Genomic DNA, 17,888 nt, shown 5'->3' with positions numbered 1-17,888 from the left:
CCGGGGTTGGAGTAACTGCATTCTCTGTTGCGGCGGGTTGGGTGGCCGCCGTGCTCATCACCGGGGTTGGAGTAGCTGCAGTCTCTGTCGCGGCAGGTTGGGTGGCCACAGTGCTCATCACCGGGGTTGGAGTAACTGCAGTCTCTGTCACGGCGGTTTGGGTGGCCGCAGTGCTTGTCGCTGGGGTTGGAGTAGCTGCAGTGTCTGTCGTGAGGGTTTGGGTGGCTGCTGTGCTTGGCACTGGGGTTGGAGTAGCTGCAGTGTCTGTCGTGGGGGTTTGGGTGGCCGCAGTGCTTGTCACGGGGGTTGGAGTAGCTGCAGTGTCTGTCGTGGGGGTTTGGGTGGCCGCAGTGCTTGTCGCTGGGGTTGGAGTAGCTGCAGTGTCTGTCGTGAGGGTTTGGGTGGCCGCAGTACTTGTCACGGGGGTCGGAGTAGTTCCTTTCTCTTTCCCTTGGGGGTACTGAATAGTGTTAAATAGGGCTCGATAGGCATAAGCCAGACCCCAGCACATGGCAGTGATCTGTATGTCTCTGGAATTGCCAGGGTGACAACATATTTCCTCCAAATGTTCTACTAATTTTTCAGGATTCTGCACTGGTTCAGGGGTGAAGTCCCACGTCACGGGGGGTGCCCACCGTCTTAGGCATTTGCCCATACTATCCCACATACCCTGCCACGCATAGCTATCAAGCCTTGGGACAGATCTCTGGATTATATTCTTAACTTGCTTACTAACCTTAGACAGATCTGATACCACTTGCCAAAGCAATATCAACAGATGTATCTTAACTACACAAGGATGTTCAAGATACTGAAAAGTTGTTGTAAGGAGGGAGGAGACATTACATAAGATATTAGCTACGGTGCCATTCTGTATTTCCTCCATAAAAAACTCCTCAGAGGAGGAGGTATAATTGCTAATTGCCTCCATGAGGTGGTAGCTGTAGTACAGTAACGGCTTCCATGCAAAACCTAAATAACTGATAACAGTCAAGGCCAGTGTTTTAATAACAAGTCTCCTAGGCAAAATATCTCTAATCACTGCAGAGCACAGCCAACTGACAGAACCAACAGCAAGTTTTAACATGTACTTTACAATCAGCATGGGAAAGACTGGACAAGCTAATACTGCGAGCAGATTAATCAATGCTGTGACCAGCAACTGTTATTATCTCAAACCCTTCTCGCCCCACGTTGGGCGCCAAAAATAGACTGTCGTGGTTCAGCCTCAGCTGGCAACTGAACACCACGCAGCCGCTCGCTCACCCCCCCCCACCCCTGTGGGATGGGGAAGAGAATCGGACGAGCAACAGAACTTGTGGGTTGAGATAAGCACAGTTTAATAACTACAATAGAATGATGATGATAAATGATTATGATAATAATGACAGTAAGGTTAATATAATAAAAGGGAAAAGGGAGGAAAGGGAAAACAGGGAACAAAAACGCAGAAACACGAACGATACAACCGCTCACCACCCGCCGACCGACGCTGCCCGTCCCCGAGCCGCGATTGCTCCCTCCCTCCCCCGGCCAGCCCCTCCCAGGTAGCATACTGGGCATGACGTTACATGATATGGAATATCCCTTTGGTCAGTTTGAATCCGCTCCCTTAGCTGTGCCCCCTCCCCTCCCGGCTTCTTGTGCACCCAGCAGAGCATGGGAAGCTAGACATGTCCTTGACTAGTATCAGCGCTGCCCAGCAACAGCCTAAACATCTGTGTGTTATCTCAACAGGTTTTTTTCCATGCTAATTTCAAAGCACAGCACTATACCAGCTAGAGTGAAGAAAATTAACTCTATCGCAGCTGAAACCATGACAGGTACACTGTGTGGGCCAGGCTCCCACAGACCCCCTGGGTGCCCTGGAGTCTCCCTGAGCTGGGAGGGGAACCTGCCCAGAGCAGGGAGTGGGGGGTGCCAGTGGGACCCTACTGCCGCCCTCTCCTTCGGAAAGGGAGCGCCCCTCGATGGGAGCACGGGTGGGAGCGGTTCACGGCGGTGTGGAGCGATGGCAGGGGCAGCCGCCGCTCTCACAGCGCCCTGGGCACGAGCAGCAGTGTCTGCGATGGGGGAAACTCTTCCCAAGCAGGGGGTGATGGCGGTGCTGGGACTGTGTGGGGTGGTGCAAGGGCTGGCAGAGAAAAGGGGGATTCCTCTTTCTGTGGGGACTGGGGGTGCACTGGAAGTGGGAGGGGGTGATGGGCATCCCTGCAGTGAAGGGACTGAAGTTGTCGCTGTCCCGGTGCAGGCCTTGGCTGGAGGGGACTGGGGAACCTGGGAACCCTGGGGAAGCCCAGCTCTCAGCTCTGGGGCAGTGGCGGGCTGAAAGGCTCCAAGCAGCGTTAGTGGGGGGGGCTGCCCCCAGCCGAGCCTGAGCCCCCATCTTTGCCCCCGCAGCACGAGTGCATCTCCCTCCGTGGGTTCCGTTTCCCCACAGCAGACCCCTTGGGTTGTGCTGGGCACAGGCACTGCAAGGGGCAGCTCCTGGAGCAGGAAGGAGCCGACTGTCCCCCAGTCCCTGCGGGAAGCGGCCCCTTTCCCTGAGGGCAGGTCATGCCAATGCACAGGGCGCCGTGGCTGGAAGCAGAGCTGGGGCACTCGGGCAGGTGCCTGCCCCTGCCTGCGTCCCCGAGACAAGAGTCCCCAAAGGCCTGAGACCCTGGGGTGAATATTTTCCTTCCTGGGCAACTTGGTAGCAGCTTAAATTCAGAATTACTGATGGACCTGTCTTGTTTACTCTCCCCTTCTTCCAGACTGACCAGTGCACGAAGCTGCAGGGATTCCTGGTCTTCCACAGCTTTGGGGGCGGCACCAGCTCCAGCTTTACCTCCCTGCTCATGGAGGCCCTCTGCCTCAAGGACAGCAAGATGTCCAGGCTGGAGTTTTCCATCTGCCGAGTCCTGCAGGCCTCCACAGCCGTGGTGTTGCCCTACAACTCCATCCTGAACACCCATTCGAGCCTGGCGCACTCATGGTGGACAACGAGGCCACAACAGGACGTTGAGAGGCTCAACTGCTGCAACCGTAGTAGGTTGATAGAGCAAATCGTGTCCTCAGCCACAGCCTCCCTGTCCTTCGGTGGGGCGCTGAACGCTGGCTGAGCCAAGTGAGCGATCCTGGGCGAGGATGAACGAGCAGACAGGGAAGGGTGACGTTGTAGAGGGTGCCAGCCACAGGCTGCCTGAGCAGGGAGAACAAGCAGGTGAGGCCATCAAAAGACAGGTTGGAGCAGCCCCATGTCCACAGGAACCGGGTCCTCATGGGGGGCTTCAGAGAGCCCTGCTGGAGGGGCAGCACAGCGGGACAACAAGCAGTCCAGGAGGCCCCTCAGAGTGTCGATGAGAACATCCTCCTCCAAGTGACCGAGGAGCCAACGAGGAGGAGAGGAGCTCTGCTGAGCTCATCTGCACCAGCGAGGAGGGGCTCTTGGAGATGTGGAGGGCAAAGGCTCGATGTGGAGCATGAAGGGGACGTGTGAGGTGGGTCCATGTGGGTCTCTGGGACACGTGCTCAGCAACGGCAGTGCCCGTGGGGCAGCAGCCTTGTGTGTTTCTTGGAGGAGCTGCTGGTGGTGCCCCCGTGCAGGGGCTGAAGAGGAAGGAGCTGCCTGTGTCCTCTGGAGGTTTCGCTGGGGGCTGGAGCTCTACAGAAGCAGGAGAGGGGCCACGGGCAGCGGCTCCTGCCGACACAGCGAGGGCAGCCGCTCGTGCAGGATGGTGGAAACGGCCTCCTGCCTCCCCACTGGGCAAGAGCCAGGTCTGAGGCAGAGCGGTCGTGGGGCACACAGGCAGAAGGGAAAGCAGCAGCATCACCTCCTTCTGAACCGTCAGCTGATGTTGATTGACCCTTGGTCACGCACTTGTCCTACCATCACAGATTTCCTTCTAATCTTTGGAGTTTTATTTCAAAAGTACCGGGACCTCCCCGGGTGGCTCCCAAAGGCGTCCATGTCTGCCAGCTTCGGTGGTAGGACCCAGTTCAGGATGTCCCTCTAGAGCAGGACTAGGATGATGATGGCGATCTCCAGGAAGGCAAGGAACAGAAAAAGTGTCCTGTGGGATAGGAGAGGGGTCAAGCAGAGCTGGGGCAAATTTGTCTCAGCTCTTTCCAACCAGCCAGCATGAACGCCACCGTTGGGACCTTTCCCCATGCTGGGCGCAACACTGCCCCTGCTCAGGACTGGAGTGAGGGGCCCAGGCATCTCTCTCGGCTCTAATGAACGTCTCCCTCGTGGGCCCCCAAATCCCTCCCTGTGTGCCCCCCCACTAGGAAGAGAACAAATACTGCAACGTTCCATCCCAGGCAAGTTCCCGAGATGCATAATGCCCTTGGCCCACTGGCACGAGCATCCCACTGCCCATGGAAGAGCCCCGGCACCCCAAGCCCCCAGGGCAACTCACCGCAGCCAAGAGGTGATCTGATGCCTCCTTGACACCCGCCGCTCCTCCTACAGGCCAAGGCACACAGAGAGATGTGTTAGGGTGTGCGAGGCGGCCGAGGCTTGGGGGCTCAGATCCCCTCCCTTGTCCTCCTTAAGATGAGTGCTCCCCCGTGCCCTGGGCACTGTGCAGACCCTTCCCTCCCCAAGGCCCACAGCGGGGTTGTCTGTCCTACCAGCCGCACAGCCACCATCTCCTGCATCAGCGACTCCCCTGTGCCCTCTGCCTGTGCTGTCTTCCTCCTGCTACAGACACCGTGGGGTTCAGGGCTGTGAGAAGAGACCTCGGCCGGCATGGTGACCCCCCCCGGGTGGCCGCTAGGGTGCTGCCCAGCCTCTGCTGGGGCTGGCACCGGGCACCCTAGCAAGCCCTTACTGCATGGACCCACCTCCCCACCCTGTCCCACCCCAGGCCTTATGGGCATGGAGGAGAGCCTGGGAGCTGCCCAGAGTTGTGCAGAGCTGCTTCCAGAAGTCCTGAGTTGCTCAGAGGGTTTTTGAGGCGCTCAGGAGAAGACAAAGGGATCTCCAGAGCAGGCGGGAGGAGCGGACAGGAGCCAGAAAGATGTCTGCAGTGGCAGACACCTGCCCAAAGCTGCTCAGCACCCTCCACCCCACTGCCCCAGGTTTCACTCAGGGCCCCGTTGCCACTCACAAAGCTGTTGGGTCTCGGAGGCATTCCCATCTCTCCTGGAGGTGCTGGAGCTTGTTCCTGAGCAGCTGGACAAGCAGAGGATGTGGTGAGGAGTCTGTGCCATGCCCACTCTGAGGGGCCTTCCCCCCACAAGCATGTGACCCCCCCGTCCCTCCTGTCCTCAGTACCTTAATGACCTCAACCTGCTCCTTAACAGCTGTAACCAGTTCTGCGCACTGACGCCACTGCAAAGCAAGCGGGACACACTGCAGGGAGCCATGGTGTGAAAGGGCACCCCCAGTCAGTCCCCAGGGCACTGGGAGGTGAGGGCAGGGCCAGGGCGTGCTGGGAGGGAAGAGGGAACAGGAACGTCTGTCTCCAGGAGGGGCAGGGGGTGGAGGAGGCCCCCCATGACACCAGCTGGGGCCCAGTGCCAGAGTATCCAGCAACCCCCTCCAGCCCATGCCTGGCAGGCCGTTACACGCGGCTTCCCCTGACACACAAGGGAGGGTCACTCATCCCACCCCCTTCCCAAAGCCATGCTGCTGTGCCTGCCGACCCACATCAGGCTCCCCTCTGCAGCACAGCCACAGCCAGGAGCCTGGGGGACGTCCAGAGGCCCAAGCCCTCCATCACGGATGCCCTATCCCGGAGTAAATCTCCTCCCCAGCCACACCACTGACTCTGGCTGCTGGGCTGCGTGGACCCAGCACTGGCACCCCGTTCCCTGACCCTTTCAGCACACGCCTCCTTTTCCCCTCTACCTTCTGCGCCACTTGCAGGCTCGCGGCTGCTTCCATCATTGCCACATGGACGTGGGCCTGCAGGAGAGGAGGGGAAGAGGAGCTGCCATCAGGGCACCCGGGCACTGCCACGAGTGCACTGCCCTTGGCATTATCCCCTCCCAGACCCCCTCGGGCTCTGCCTTTGCCCTCGCGTCCCCTTTCCTTCCCCGGCCCTGCAGGCGCGAGGGGCAGGCAGAGGGAGGGACCCCCAGGCCCAGCTCTGGGCACGCTCCACATCTGGACATGGTCCCGAGCAGGTGGCTCTCGCTGACCCTGCTTCAGCAGGGCCATTGGACAAGGCCAGATGATCTCCAGAGGCCCCTTCCAGCCTCAACCAGCCTGTGATTCTGTGAGCTGACCTTCATCTGGGCCACCAGCCCCTCCAGCCGCTGCAGCTCCTGGCAGTTGTTCTCGAAACACTGCGCCACAGCACGGTTCTGGAAGAGGAGCCGGACACAGGCACTCAGCCCCTGGCACAGCCACAGGAGCCGCAGCTGGGGCCAGGGCAGAGGAGGGGACACTGACCTTCTGGCTGAGCTCCTGCATGGTTTCCTGCAGCTCCTGCTGCTTCTTCCCCTGCGTGGGGAAAGGAAGGGTCAGGGGCTCAGCGCTCGCAGCTGCAGCCCCTGGGGACAAGGGCAGCACTGCACACCTACCAGGCACTGCAGCAGCTCCTTGTGCCTTTTGGTCTCGGCAGAACAGCGCACCAGGCGCTCCCGGAGCTTGCGGAGCTCTTCCTTAGCCACTTCGGTCTGCATGGCTGCACCTGCGCGTCGGGAGGCAGCAGGGTGTGAGGGGCAGAGCCACGTGCCCTATCGGCAGGGACAGTGGCAGGGATGCTGCCCTACCCAGACACACAATCGTACACGGACACGCGGGTGCGCTTAGAGGAATGCACCCCCCGCACAGCTGAGCACAGCCACGCCACCCTGCTCACCTGTAGCTGTGCCCAGCACCGTGGGTGCTGCCACAGGTGCAGTCGTACGCGCGTGGGCACAGCCACGCACGACCTTGTGCTCCCCAAGCACAGGAGTACCCACGCTCTCTCACGCACCGGACATGGCCACACACATGCACAGTCGGGGCTGCCGAGGGCTGGCATGGGAGCCTCCCCCAGAGAGTGGCACCGTCGGCCGTCTGCACACTCGCACCTGCACCCCCCACCCCAAGCAGCGGTCCTGTGCACGCGTGCGCACTAGTTCTGTGCCCGGCTCGGCCTGCGCCAGCTGTGTGCTGAGCACGTGGCAGGAGGTGGTGGAGGGCATCAGGGACCGCTGAGGAGAGAAGGAGCTTCCCCTGGCCTGCTTTGCTGGGTGCCCGTGGGCCCCTCCTGCTGGCAGGGCTGCCCTGCCCTGGGGCCTCTGCGACACCTCCAGTGTCACCGTCCTGCCCTGTGAGGTCTCAACACACCTGCCCCGGCACCCCTTTCCTTTGGCTTCCCACGCACCCCAGCAGCACAGGCGTCCTCCTCGCCTGCCCTGCTACGGACCAGGCTTGCTGCCTTCCCCCATTGCTCACAGCCGCTGGCTGTGGGGACCACGGGGATGCTCTGCCCTCACCCTCCACTCCTGCGTCGGGAGCCTTCCACTGCACGGCAGACACAGGACAGCACCTTGGCGAGGACCCTCCAAACTCCTGCCCAGCAGCACTGAGCTTCTGCTCCAGATGCTCCTCAGCCCCCGGGAGCAGCCCTCTTTATACCCGCTCGGGCAGCCGTGTCACAGGCGCACGGTGACACTGACGGACACAGCTGCCCACTGTGACACGGCCGTCACCTCCCTGGGGCTGGCACCAGGACTGACGTGGGGCCCAGCCTTCCCAGTTACCGGGGAAACAGGGCACCACTCTCAGCACCCACTTATCGCTGGCAGAGCAGACGCTCTGGGGCCTGACTGAGGCGCCAGCAGAGATTCTGTGCAGAGCTGCTCACAACTTGCAAGCAGCGAGGAGCAACTGCAGCTTATTAGGTGAGGAGCGGCTCCTGGTGTTCAAGCGCTGTGGCTTCAAACCCTGCACAAACGGCTGCCCTCGCTGTGTCGGCAGGAGCCGCTGCCCGTGGCCCCTCTCCTGCTTCTGTACAGCTCCAGCCCCCAGCACAACTTCCAGTAGGACGCAGGCAGCTCCTTCCTCTTCAGCGCCCACCCAGGAACACCACCAGCAGCTCCTCCACGAAACACACAAGGCTGCTGCCCCACGGGCACTGCCGCTGCTGAGCACGTGTCCCAGAGACCCACACGGACCCACCTCGTGCTGGCCGCTCCAGACCCATGCTCACTGCAAACACGCAGCACTTCCCTCTCCCTTTCCCAGGTCCCTTTCTGTGATCTTTTCCCGTGCTACCAACCCTGTTCTGATGGAAAACACCAACCCCCTCCATGGCCCTCCTGCATTTTGGGGGCAAGAAATCACTCCTCCCAACATCCTCCTCTGTTTTTTGGTGGTGGAGTCAGAATCAACCTAGAATGACTCACAAAGAGACCGGAGATGGAAAGAGCAAAGGGGACCCTCCCATTGACCTTTACATACAGAGTGATTAGAAGTAAGACACATAATAATGTGCGAGCTAATAAAAGCACAACTGGATGAAGCACTAGATTCAAAGTTCCTGTTGCTCTCGGTGACCACCAAGTAAGGTATCCCACCCATGATGTTCTCCATCCCTTTTCACTCTTTCCGGAACATGGTGCATTTCTTTTGCATCATCATAATGAACTGTAATCGGGCTTCTTTGTCCACTGTCTTGAACTTGTTTCAGCTTTAGTGGGGCACTAAAGGAAGCTTCTGGCCAACGGAACCTGGTCCTGATGGGCGACTTCCACTACGCAGACATCTGCTGGAAGAACAAGACAGCAGCTCACATGTCATCCACCAAATTTCTGGAATGGATAGAGGGCTGTTTCCTGATACAAATGTTAGATGTGCCAACCAGGAATGAGGTACTGCTGGTCTTGTTATTCACAAACCGAGAAAACCTGCTCTGTAGGATCTCGGTTAGTGAGAGCCTTGGCTGCAGGGACCACAATAGTGTGGAGTTCGGGGTCCTGCTGAGCGTGCTGAAGGTCAGCTCTAAGACAAGGGTTCTGGATCTTAGAACCCTTAGAAGAGCAAACCTCAGTGCACTCAGGGCTCAGCTGGGAGGGATTCGGTGGGAGGCTTCCATGGAATACAAAGGAGCTAGCGAGAGCTGGGAATTCTTCAAGAACTTTCTATTGGAAGCACAAAACCTGTTTATCCCCTACAAAGGAAAGGGAAGTCAGTGGAGCAAGAGGCCCCCTTGGCTCAACCATGACCTCCTGGGTCTTCTCAAATCCAAAAGGGAAGCACACCAGAGATGGAGAAGTGGAGGATTATCCGTCAAGAGCTACAAGAGCATTGCCAGAGTGTGCAGAGATGCAGTTAGAAAAGCAAAAGCCCAGCTCGAATTGAAACTGGCTGTAGATGTGAAAAATAACAAGAAAGGTTTCTTCAGGGGTATCAACCATAAGCAGGAAAAGAAGGAAAACATAGGCCCACTCTTAAATGGCAAAGGAGAGTCAATCACCAATGAGGCAGAAAAGGCAGAGGTCCTCAACAATTTCTTCACCTCGGTCTTTACCAGCACTGCCGCGTCCCAGGCTTTGGGAACAAAATTGCCAGTTGATCCAAACACCGACCCACCAACAGTGAAGGAATAGTTAGTACATGCATTACTACAGGAGCTTGACCCCTACAAATCCATGGGCCCTGACCCATCCACCCAAGGGTGTTGAGAGAGCTGGCTGACACCATCGCAAGGCCACTCTCCGTAATCTTTGAGAAGTCGTGGAGAACGGGGGATGTCCCAGAGGACTGGAGGAAGGCAAATGTTACCCCTATCTACAAGAAAGGCTCGCGGGAGGGTCCAGGCTACTATAGGCCCATCAGCCTTACTTCAATCCCTGGGAAAGTTATGGAATGAATCCTCCTGGGGGCCGTCACAAGTCAAATGAAGCACGTTGATTGGGAAGAGTTAACATGGGTTCGCTAAAGGCAGATCGTGCTTGACAAACCTGGTGGCCTTCTATGACAGAGTGACTTGCCTGGTTGACATGGGGCAGGCGGTGGACATTGTCTGCCTGGACTTCTCCAAGGCGTTTGATACGGTCCCCCCCAGTCTCCTCCTGGAGAAATTAAAGCGTTAAGGCCCAAACAAGGGGTCTGTGCAGTGGGTGGGGACCTGGCTGACAGGCCGCACCCAAAGGGTGCTGGTAAATAGCTCCTTTTCCAAGTGGTGACCTGCCACTAGTGGGGCCCCCCAGGGATCGATATTGGGCCCAATGTTATTCAATATCTTCCTGAGTGATCTGGATAACGGGATCCAGTGTAGCCTGATGAAGTTTGCGGATGACACCAAGTTGAGTGGGGAAGTAGACGCTCCAGAAGGGAGAGCTGCTCTGCAGGGAGGTCTGGGTAGGCTGGAAGAGTGGGCCAGCAGGAACCTTATGAAGTTCAGCAAGGAGGAGTGTAAGATCATGCACCTGGGAAAACATAATCCGGGAGTGCGGCACAGACTGGGATCCACCTGGCTGGAGGGCAGCTCTGTGGAAAGGGCCCTGGGGGTCCTGGTGGACGGGAGCCTCAACATGAGGGAACAGTGGCTGCTGCGGCCAAGAAGGCCAACGGGATGCTGGGCTGCATCAAAAAGGGCATCGCCAGCAGAGAGAAAGAAGTCGTTATCCCGCTCTGCTCAGCGCTGGTCAGGCCACACCTGGAGCACTGTGTGCAGTTCTGGCCCCGCTGTACAAAAAGGATGTGGCCAGGCTGGAAGGGGCCCAGAGAAGGGCCACCAGGATGATCACAGGACTGGGCAGCTGCCATACAAGGATAGGCTGGGAGAGCTGGATTTGTTCAGCCTTGAGAAAAGGAGGCTCAGAGGGGATCTCATCACCACGTACCAGTACTTAAGGGGTAGCGACAAAGAAGACGGAGACTCCCTTTTCACACGGAGTCCCATGGAGAGGACAAGGGGGATGGACACAAGTTGCTCTTGGGGAGATGCCGATTGGACACGAGAGGGAAGTGTTTCACAGTGAGGACAGTCACCATTGGAGTAATCTCCCCAGGGAAGTGGCTGACTCGGCCTCGTTGGGCACCTTCAAGAGTTGTCTGGGCAGGGTGCTGGGCCGTCTTATCTAGACTGCGCTCTTCCTAGAAAGGTTGGACTAGATGATCCCTGAGGTCCCTTCCAACCTGGGATTCTGTGATTCTGTGAATCAGTGGAGATGACCATGCTGCAATTGCTTTCTTACCAACGTAAGGTTTGTTCCAATGGGTGTAGGGAACAAATCTTGGTACCATGTCCAGTTAGACTGTAGTAAATGCTGAGACCTGACAGGAGCTGAATAGTTAAAGCGCATGACAGAATTTTGGCAAAATCACGGATACAGCTATTTGAGTGATTGCTTATATCTGCAGTAACATTGCTGAGAAATATACCCTCACAAAGGGTTCTCACCCAAGCACATCCGTTCCCAATACACACCGGTACAGTTTCAGAGGTTTTGTTGGGATGCATCTCAAAATGGCAACTACTTTCTTCGGCGTCAAGGAAAACACTGCGCTCTGAGCAAGAGAGCGACCCCGTTCCAGTTGGTTGCTGGTTGCTCCCACGGGTCTCATCCTAGCAATCTTGTAGCCGGTGCACACACCCATGGTCTCCGGTGAAAATGAGGCGCAGAGGCGGAGAGAGCGTTCGGGTGTTTGGGAGGCTGGGCAGGCACAGAGCCCCAGTGGGTTTTTCCTGCTAGCTTTTAGCAGGCAGTGCTCGGAGCCAGGCGCTGCTGCCTGCCACGGGGGGGCCTGCACACCCTCAGCCTGCAAGCAGAGCGTTCCACGGGGCCCTGTCGGGGGTGTCCGATCCCAGGTTCTGCATCCCCTCCTGCTCTGAACCCGCCATGACTCCCCCCGCCTCCCCGAGAGCCCACCACGCCCAGTGCCCGGAACCAGCGACTCTGTGACATCAGCCCCAGGGCCGAGGGCTCCGCAGGCAGCGCGAGCACTGCGGGCACTACGTCGCCTGCTGCACTGGTCGCGACGAGCCCTCCGGTCTTGCAGCTGCCACGTGACGCTGTCGGCAATGACTTTGCTGGCCGTCCTGGTCCTGCTGGCCGTGTGCTGGCCTGTGTACGGCACATGGGACAACTGTGGGTAAGTGGCCCGAGGCTCGGGGAGGGAGCTGGGGCACCCCTTAGGGCGTTCACCGGAGGGTGCCCGCTTGTCCTCTGTGACCGCCCCACAGCTTCCCGAGCCCTATGTGGGAGCCTCCTTTCCTCGCCGGCACCCAGGCTGCTGGCACAACTCGCCTGCAGGGCTACAACAGGAACTGGGGCGGACGGACTCACGCCCCACGGCGTTCCCTGGCCCTGCTGGCCATGCAGCGCCTTGTGGGGAGGGAAGACGGCTGACATTCAGCCTCAACAGCAGCCAGCCAGCCAGCCAGCACGACAGTAAGGAGTTTCTGGTTACAGAGGGACCTGCGGGCTCCGGCCCATGGCTTCTCACTACGGCACGTTGCGCGTCGTGGGCGGCACAGATGCCCAGCCAGGGGCCTGGCCCTGGATCGTCAGCATCCAGGATCCTGGGAAAACAGGCACGGGGCATATATGCGGAGGGTCCCTCATCAGCCCACAGTGGGTCCTCACAGCAGCCCACTGCTTCATCAAGGCTAGGTAAGGAGGACCAGGCAACGGGGACAGCCCCACACCACCGGCAGGTACCACATCCGCAGCACCACGTGCTACTCCCATCCCGCTTCCTTGCAGTACGCCCAGTGCCTGGGCACTGCAGAGCCCTCCTGAGACGCTGCTCAGGACAAGGCTGGGCTCGTGCCGCTGCTTCCTAGCAGCCTCCAGCTCGACATTCCTGCAGCCTAAGGCGTGCTAGGGCAGTCGCACCCTCCGTAGCGCTGCTTCCCGCTCTCCCCGGGCAAGCAGAAGGCAGGGAGCTGCTGGACTGCTGCAGCACGTGGCTCTGCTCCCCTCACCTCTCTCTCCATCTGCCTTCCAGGCACATCACCATGTGGCGCGTGGTGATCGGGGCCACTCGGTTGACTCAGCTGGGCCCCGAGGCCCAAGTGCGCAATATTAAGCGGCTCCTGGCTCACGAACACTACACTAGTATCTCGGAGAGGAACGACATTGCGTTGCTGGAATTGGACCAGCCTGTCCAGTGCAGCTCCTACATACAGCTTGCCTGCGTGCCTGACGCCTCGCTGAGAGTGTCAGAGATGACAGCCTGCTACATCAGTGGTTGGGGTTCCACGACTGCAAGATGTGAGTTCCCGAGTACTCGTGTCCTGAGGGCAGGCTTGGCACGCTGGGGAGACTGGGCTTGGGCTTCCGGGCAGCAGAGGCGAAAGCCGGAGTCAGGCTGTGGGGACGTACGCCTAGAGAGAGGCGGGCCTGACCCTTTACCCAAAGCAAGACCGAAGGGACGCAGCGGTACGATGCCTCTCAGGATGCAAAGCCAAGCCCTAGGGAAGGGGTTCACCCCGAGAGGGGGGGAGAACTGGCAGCCAGCTGCTGGGTCTTAATTCCTTTCTGTGCTCACAGCTGGAGGCTCGACTGATGTCCTGCAGGAGGCCAAGGTCCGCCTCATTGACGTCAACCTCTGCAACAGCAGCTGGTGGTACAGAGGGGCCATCCACAGCCACAACTTGTGTGCCGGCTATGCGCAGGGCGGCATCGACACCTGCCAGGTGGGAGCGCGCTACAAGTCAAGCCCCAGCAGCACAGGCAGCCCTGGCACCACCGCCCAGGCGTACCCTGGCGTGCGCGTTGCTTGCCAGGTCACCCTCCCACCACTCTTGGGGCTGGCGCTCACCTCCCCTTCCCCAGCTGCACGTCCCTGCCCAGTGCCCCCCTTGTCCCGGAGGCCTGCGACTCTGCCCAGAAAGCCCAGCCAATGCTCTTGGCAGATCCCGGTCCTGCAACAGCCGCCTGCCACATACCCAGCATCAGAGTGGAGAGATGAGATGAGAGCCCTGCCTTGCAGGCCCATCGCCCCTTCCTAGAAAAGCTTCTCTAGACTCCAGCGCCTCAGCAGAGCCGTGCTCTGCGCTGAATACAGCTCCGGCAGGTGCTGAGAGACAGGAGGAGACAGCCACAGTGCTGGCAGAGGCCACCCAACACCACCCTAAGCCGCTCTTAATCCTCCGCTGCAGGGTGACAGCGGTGGTCCTCTCGTCTGCAAAGACAACAACGCGGACTACTTCTGGCTTGTCGGAGTGACGAGCTGGGGGAAAGGCTGTGCCAGAGCAAAACAGCCCGGAGTCTACACCTCCACTCAGCACTTTTACGACTGGATCTCGGTGCAGATGGGCCTGCGCCCAGCAGTAACGGCTACTCCAGCGCCACGGCCAGGCTTCACCTCAACCCCCTTTCAGAGGCCGAGGCCAACACCAACGCAACCGGGCAGGTTTACGCCCTGCCCGTTTCCACGCCAGAAGCTGGTGGAATTCTTTAATGTGCTGCAGGAGCTCCTGCAGGTCCTGAGGGGAAAAAGGGCTTGAGCAGCAGCATGAAGAGCACGCAGCGCAGGCTGCGGTGTACCACGACCATTTCCCCCTGGGGCAACGCCTGCTGCTGCAACGGCCGCCTCCGTGTCTAAGGCCTGCTCTGTCCTGCCCGTGCTCCTCGAGTGCCCGCAAACGCTGAAGGTGACTTAGTTCTGGAAATAAAGTTGCCAGTTTTCACAGACAAGCACGCTTCGGTCCAATTCAGCTCCTGCGCAAGGCAAGGACTTCCATGGCCGGCACCTGCAAAGGGAGGCTGCAGGCAGCCGCGCAGGGCACAAAGGGGCTCAGAAACTCACTCAAAAGGGCCGAAAGCGTGCCTGGTCTGAGAGGAGGGTGCTCAGCGCCACCGTGGGATTGTTATCCCAAAAAGCGCATTCGTTTGCCCGGTGTGCAAAACGCAATGTCCTGGCACGGCCCCGGCTGCTCCCTGCCAGCTTCTCCAGCCGCTCGCAGGTTTGCCCTCCGAGGGCAAAGGCCCTGTCGCGTGGAGGCTGGAGCCACCCGACCTGCCAAGCCCTGAACGCGGCGCCGCTGCACGCAGCCGCTCCAAGGGTGCAGCTGAAGCACGTGGGTCACTGCCTGCCTGCCCCCTGCCCCCACCCCTTCCTCCTGCTGTCCCCCCGCGTGCCGCAGCTGCGCTCTGAGCAAGAGGGAGACCCCATTGCTCTTGGGAGCCCGCAAGCCCAGTGCCTGCGGGGGCTAGAGCAGAGGGCTGCTCTTTATGTTTCCCCTTCCTGGGCTGTGGTTCCGCCTCGGGGCTGGATGCTGGATCCCGTTGGGGATGGATGCTTGAGCCCTGTGCTGGAGCCCACGCGGTGTGGCCGTCCGTGCACGTGCACACACCCATGGTCTCTGGTGAAAATGAGAGCCAGAGAGGGAGAGAACGCTTGGAGTTTTGGGAGGCTAGGCAGGCGCAGAGCCCCACTGCTGGTGCGGCTGTGAAAGGGCTGCCAAGGGCTGCTGAGGCCCAGCAATAGCTTTCAGTGCTGGCACCTTTTGTGTGGGAGCAGTTCTTGGACATTGTGAACTTTGGAGCCTGCCTCCGGTGAAAATGAGGCGCAGAGAGCGAGAGGCATCGAGAGGGACGAGGGTGATACGCCGGTTGTTTTGCAGGTGGAAAAGCACTGTGCCCACATGGTGTCCTGGCTGCAGGAGGTTAAGCAGGAAAATGAGGGAGTGCTGAAAGGGCTGGGGGAAAAGAGATGGGTGCCCACAGGCCCCGGGGCGGGAGGGCTCCACAGCGTGCGTTCCTTGGCAAAAAAGCGCTCTTATGGCAGAGTCTCTGGCTCTGCTTCAGGAAGCTGTGGCGCCTCCTGCCAGGTAAAGGGGGTGGGATTCGCTCCTTAAGTAGCTTGTTTACCACCAAAATTGACACTTTGGTGAGATGGTCCGCCGGAGCAAGCACGAGGAGCACTGTCAGGCCTTCCCAAAGGAGATTGTCCCACGGGAGAGCTGGCAGAATTTCTTGCTTCTCTGAGTCACTTTGGAGAGAGCCCGACCCGAAGGTTGGGCTCTTTAACCCAGCCACATTCAGCAGAGCATCCTCCAGGTGGCCGTCTCACCCCCCCGGCTCTCCGAGAGGTATGCAGGCAGCAAAGGCACCTTCTGCCAAAGTGCTCCACGCTTCAGCCTGCCACCCTGGGGAGGTCACTCGGGAAGAGCCGCAGGGGGTTGAGCCACCTCGGTGTCCCCTAGAGCTGGGCTGCATGTAGATGTAGGCCACGCTCAGAGAGCACCAACTTGCCGGGCTTTGTGGGATGCCTGTGACGCAACCGGGGCGGAGCTGCGTGGCCATTCCCGTGTCACCCTGATTATTGTTGCCAGGGGGTGTACGCATGGGACCCACGCTAAGGGGGACGTGAAGATCCACATCTTCCCCCTAGTAATGCTCTAGGCTTCAGTCAAAGCCCACACCCGTCAGTTCCCCCCCGCAGACCCTGACCCCTCAGCTCCCCTCTTCAGACACATCGAATCCCTTCAGTTCCTCTCACGGTCCCTCCCTCCTTCTCCTCAGGTCCCCCCTGCACACCCTCCATTGCCTTCACTTCTCGGCAGGCACCCCATCATCTCAGTTCTCTCCAGACACCCCCAGCCCCCGCAGCTCCCCCTACCCAGACCCTCCCGATCCCGCCAGTTGCCCCCAGAAAGCCCGCTCCTTTCAGGTACCCCAGGTACCTAGTCCCCTCAAGGTCCTGCTTCCTCCAGAACCCCCCTGGCCCGGTCCCTGGCCAGGCCCCACACTCATGATGCTGGGCAAGTCAGCCTACTTGGGGTCAGGTGTGGCTGGGGGGCATTTTCGAGGGATTTGGGCAATGGGAGGGAGTTATTCTGCCTGCCACAGTCTGGGCGGAGGGCGATGGTGGGGAGCTGTTCCCACCAAACAGGGGGGAGGCTGAGGTGGGGACTTGTTGCCTCCCCACCCGGGAGTGGTGACACCACAGAAGAACATAGCAAGGCAGCTGGGGACAATTCACAGGGAAAACTAAATCCAGCCGGTTGCACCGAGCACCGGCAAGGCCGGTTTGCTCCTTCCAGTGGTTCCTGCTGGAGATGGTTCCCGTTTCGGCCCGAGAGCGGTGCTGTAGCAGAGGTTTGCTCTCCCGCCAGCGAGCAAAGGCAGAAAGGCGTGCAAAGGAGCCTGAGCAGGGCTCAAATGCAGCAGAGGGGGGCGTGGGGGAGGGCAGCCAGGAGGGGGCGAGGCCGGTGTGACTGCCGCCGCTTCGGGGCCCGGGAGCACTGCCGACGGGGCGGGGCCGGCTGTGAGGAGCCATGATGGGTGTGTGAGCGGCCACGCAGCACAGGGCGCTCGCAACCGACCCCGCCCCTTGCAGCAGGAGCTGCTTGCTCGTTGGTAGAGCAGAAGGCCGGAGGGCGCTGATTGGCTGCTGCACCCTATAGGAGGGTGGTTGAGCAGGGGTGGGTAGGTGGTGCTCGCTGGGGGTGTTGGGTGCAGAGGGTGGTCAGATGTGGGCCGTGTGCAGAGTTAGGCCTGAGGGTGCCCCTGCCTGGCGCCCCCCGGCCGGTGCCTGCGAGGCCGGAGAAGAGAGGGGGCACGAGGGAGAAGGCAGTGCCCGAGGGGAGCTGTGTGGGCCATAATGCGGAGGGGAGTGCACTCGTGAGAGTGCCCGGGTGCCTGGTGGCTGCTCCTGGCTGAGAGGAGCGCTTGCAGGTGACCAAGAGGTGTTTCTGCAGACCCTGAGCCCCTGCTCTCCTTTCCGCATGCAGGAGGAGAACCATCAGGGCACGCACGATGCCCTGCAGATGCTCAGCAGTAAGGCTGGTGTCCTCTCCTCTGCCCACGTCCCAGAGCTGCGCAGGCTGGGGCTCAGCGGTTCGAAGGGGCTTTAAAGATGCAAAACCAAAAGTTAACTGTTCCATCGCTGAATGCTTATCCAGCTGAAAGGTAATTGTTGCGGAACGCTTTTCTAGCCGCTGTGTAAAATAATTAGCAAGGAGGCCTGGAATCCACCAGCGAAGGAGCAATTCCTGATAAGG

The 17,888-nt window shown here is 59.6% G+C and overlaps 2 protein-coding genes across 3 annotated transcripts in view; one reads left to right on the top strand and one right to left on the bottom strand.

Annotated features, from left to right (window-relative positions):
• LOC135317799 (tubulin alpha-1C chain-like) overlaps nt 1-17,888 on the bottom strand; it is an 887,270-nt gene that overhangs the window by 31,102 nt on the left and 838,280 nt on the right. The gene's annotated exons all lie outside the window — the stretch shown is intronic.
• LOC135317763 (acrosin-like) lies at nt 11,955-14,565 on the top strand. The gene is made up of 5 exons (XM_064474170.1): nt 11,955-12,025; nt 12,346-12,546; nt 12,884-13,161; nt 13,435-13,574; nt 14,040-14,565. Exons 1-5 carry the CDS (start codon nt 11,955-11,957, stop codon nt 14,385-14,387), a joined length of 1,038 nt encoding a protein of 345 aa, XP_064330240.1. The 3' UTR covers nt 14,388-14,565.

Source organism: Phalacrocorax carbo, chromosome 27 (assembly GCF_963921805.1).
Source record: "Phalacrocorax carbo chromosome 27, bPhaCar2.1, whole genome shotgun sequence".
Lineage (NCBI taxonomy): Eukaryota > Metazoa > Chordata > Aves > Suliformes > Phalacrocoracidae > Phalacrocorax > Phalacrocorax carbo.
This window is presented reverse-complemented; position numbering and strand designations above follow the sequence as displayed.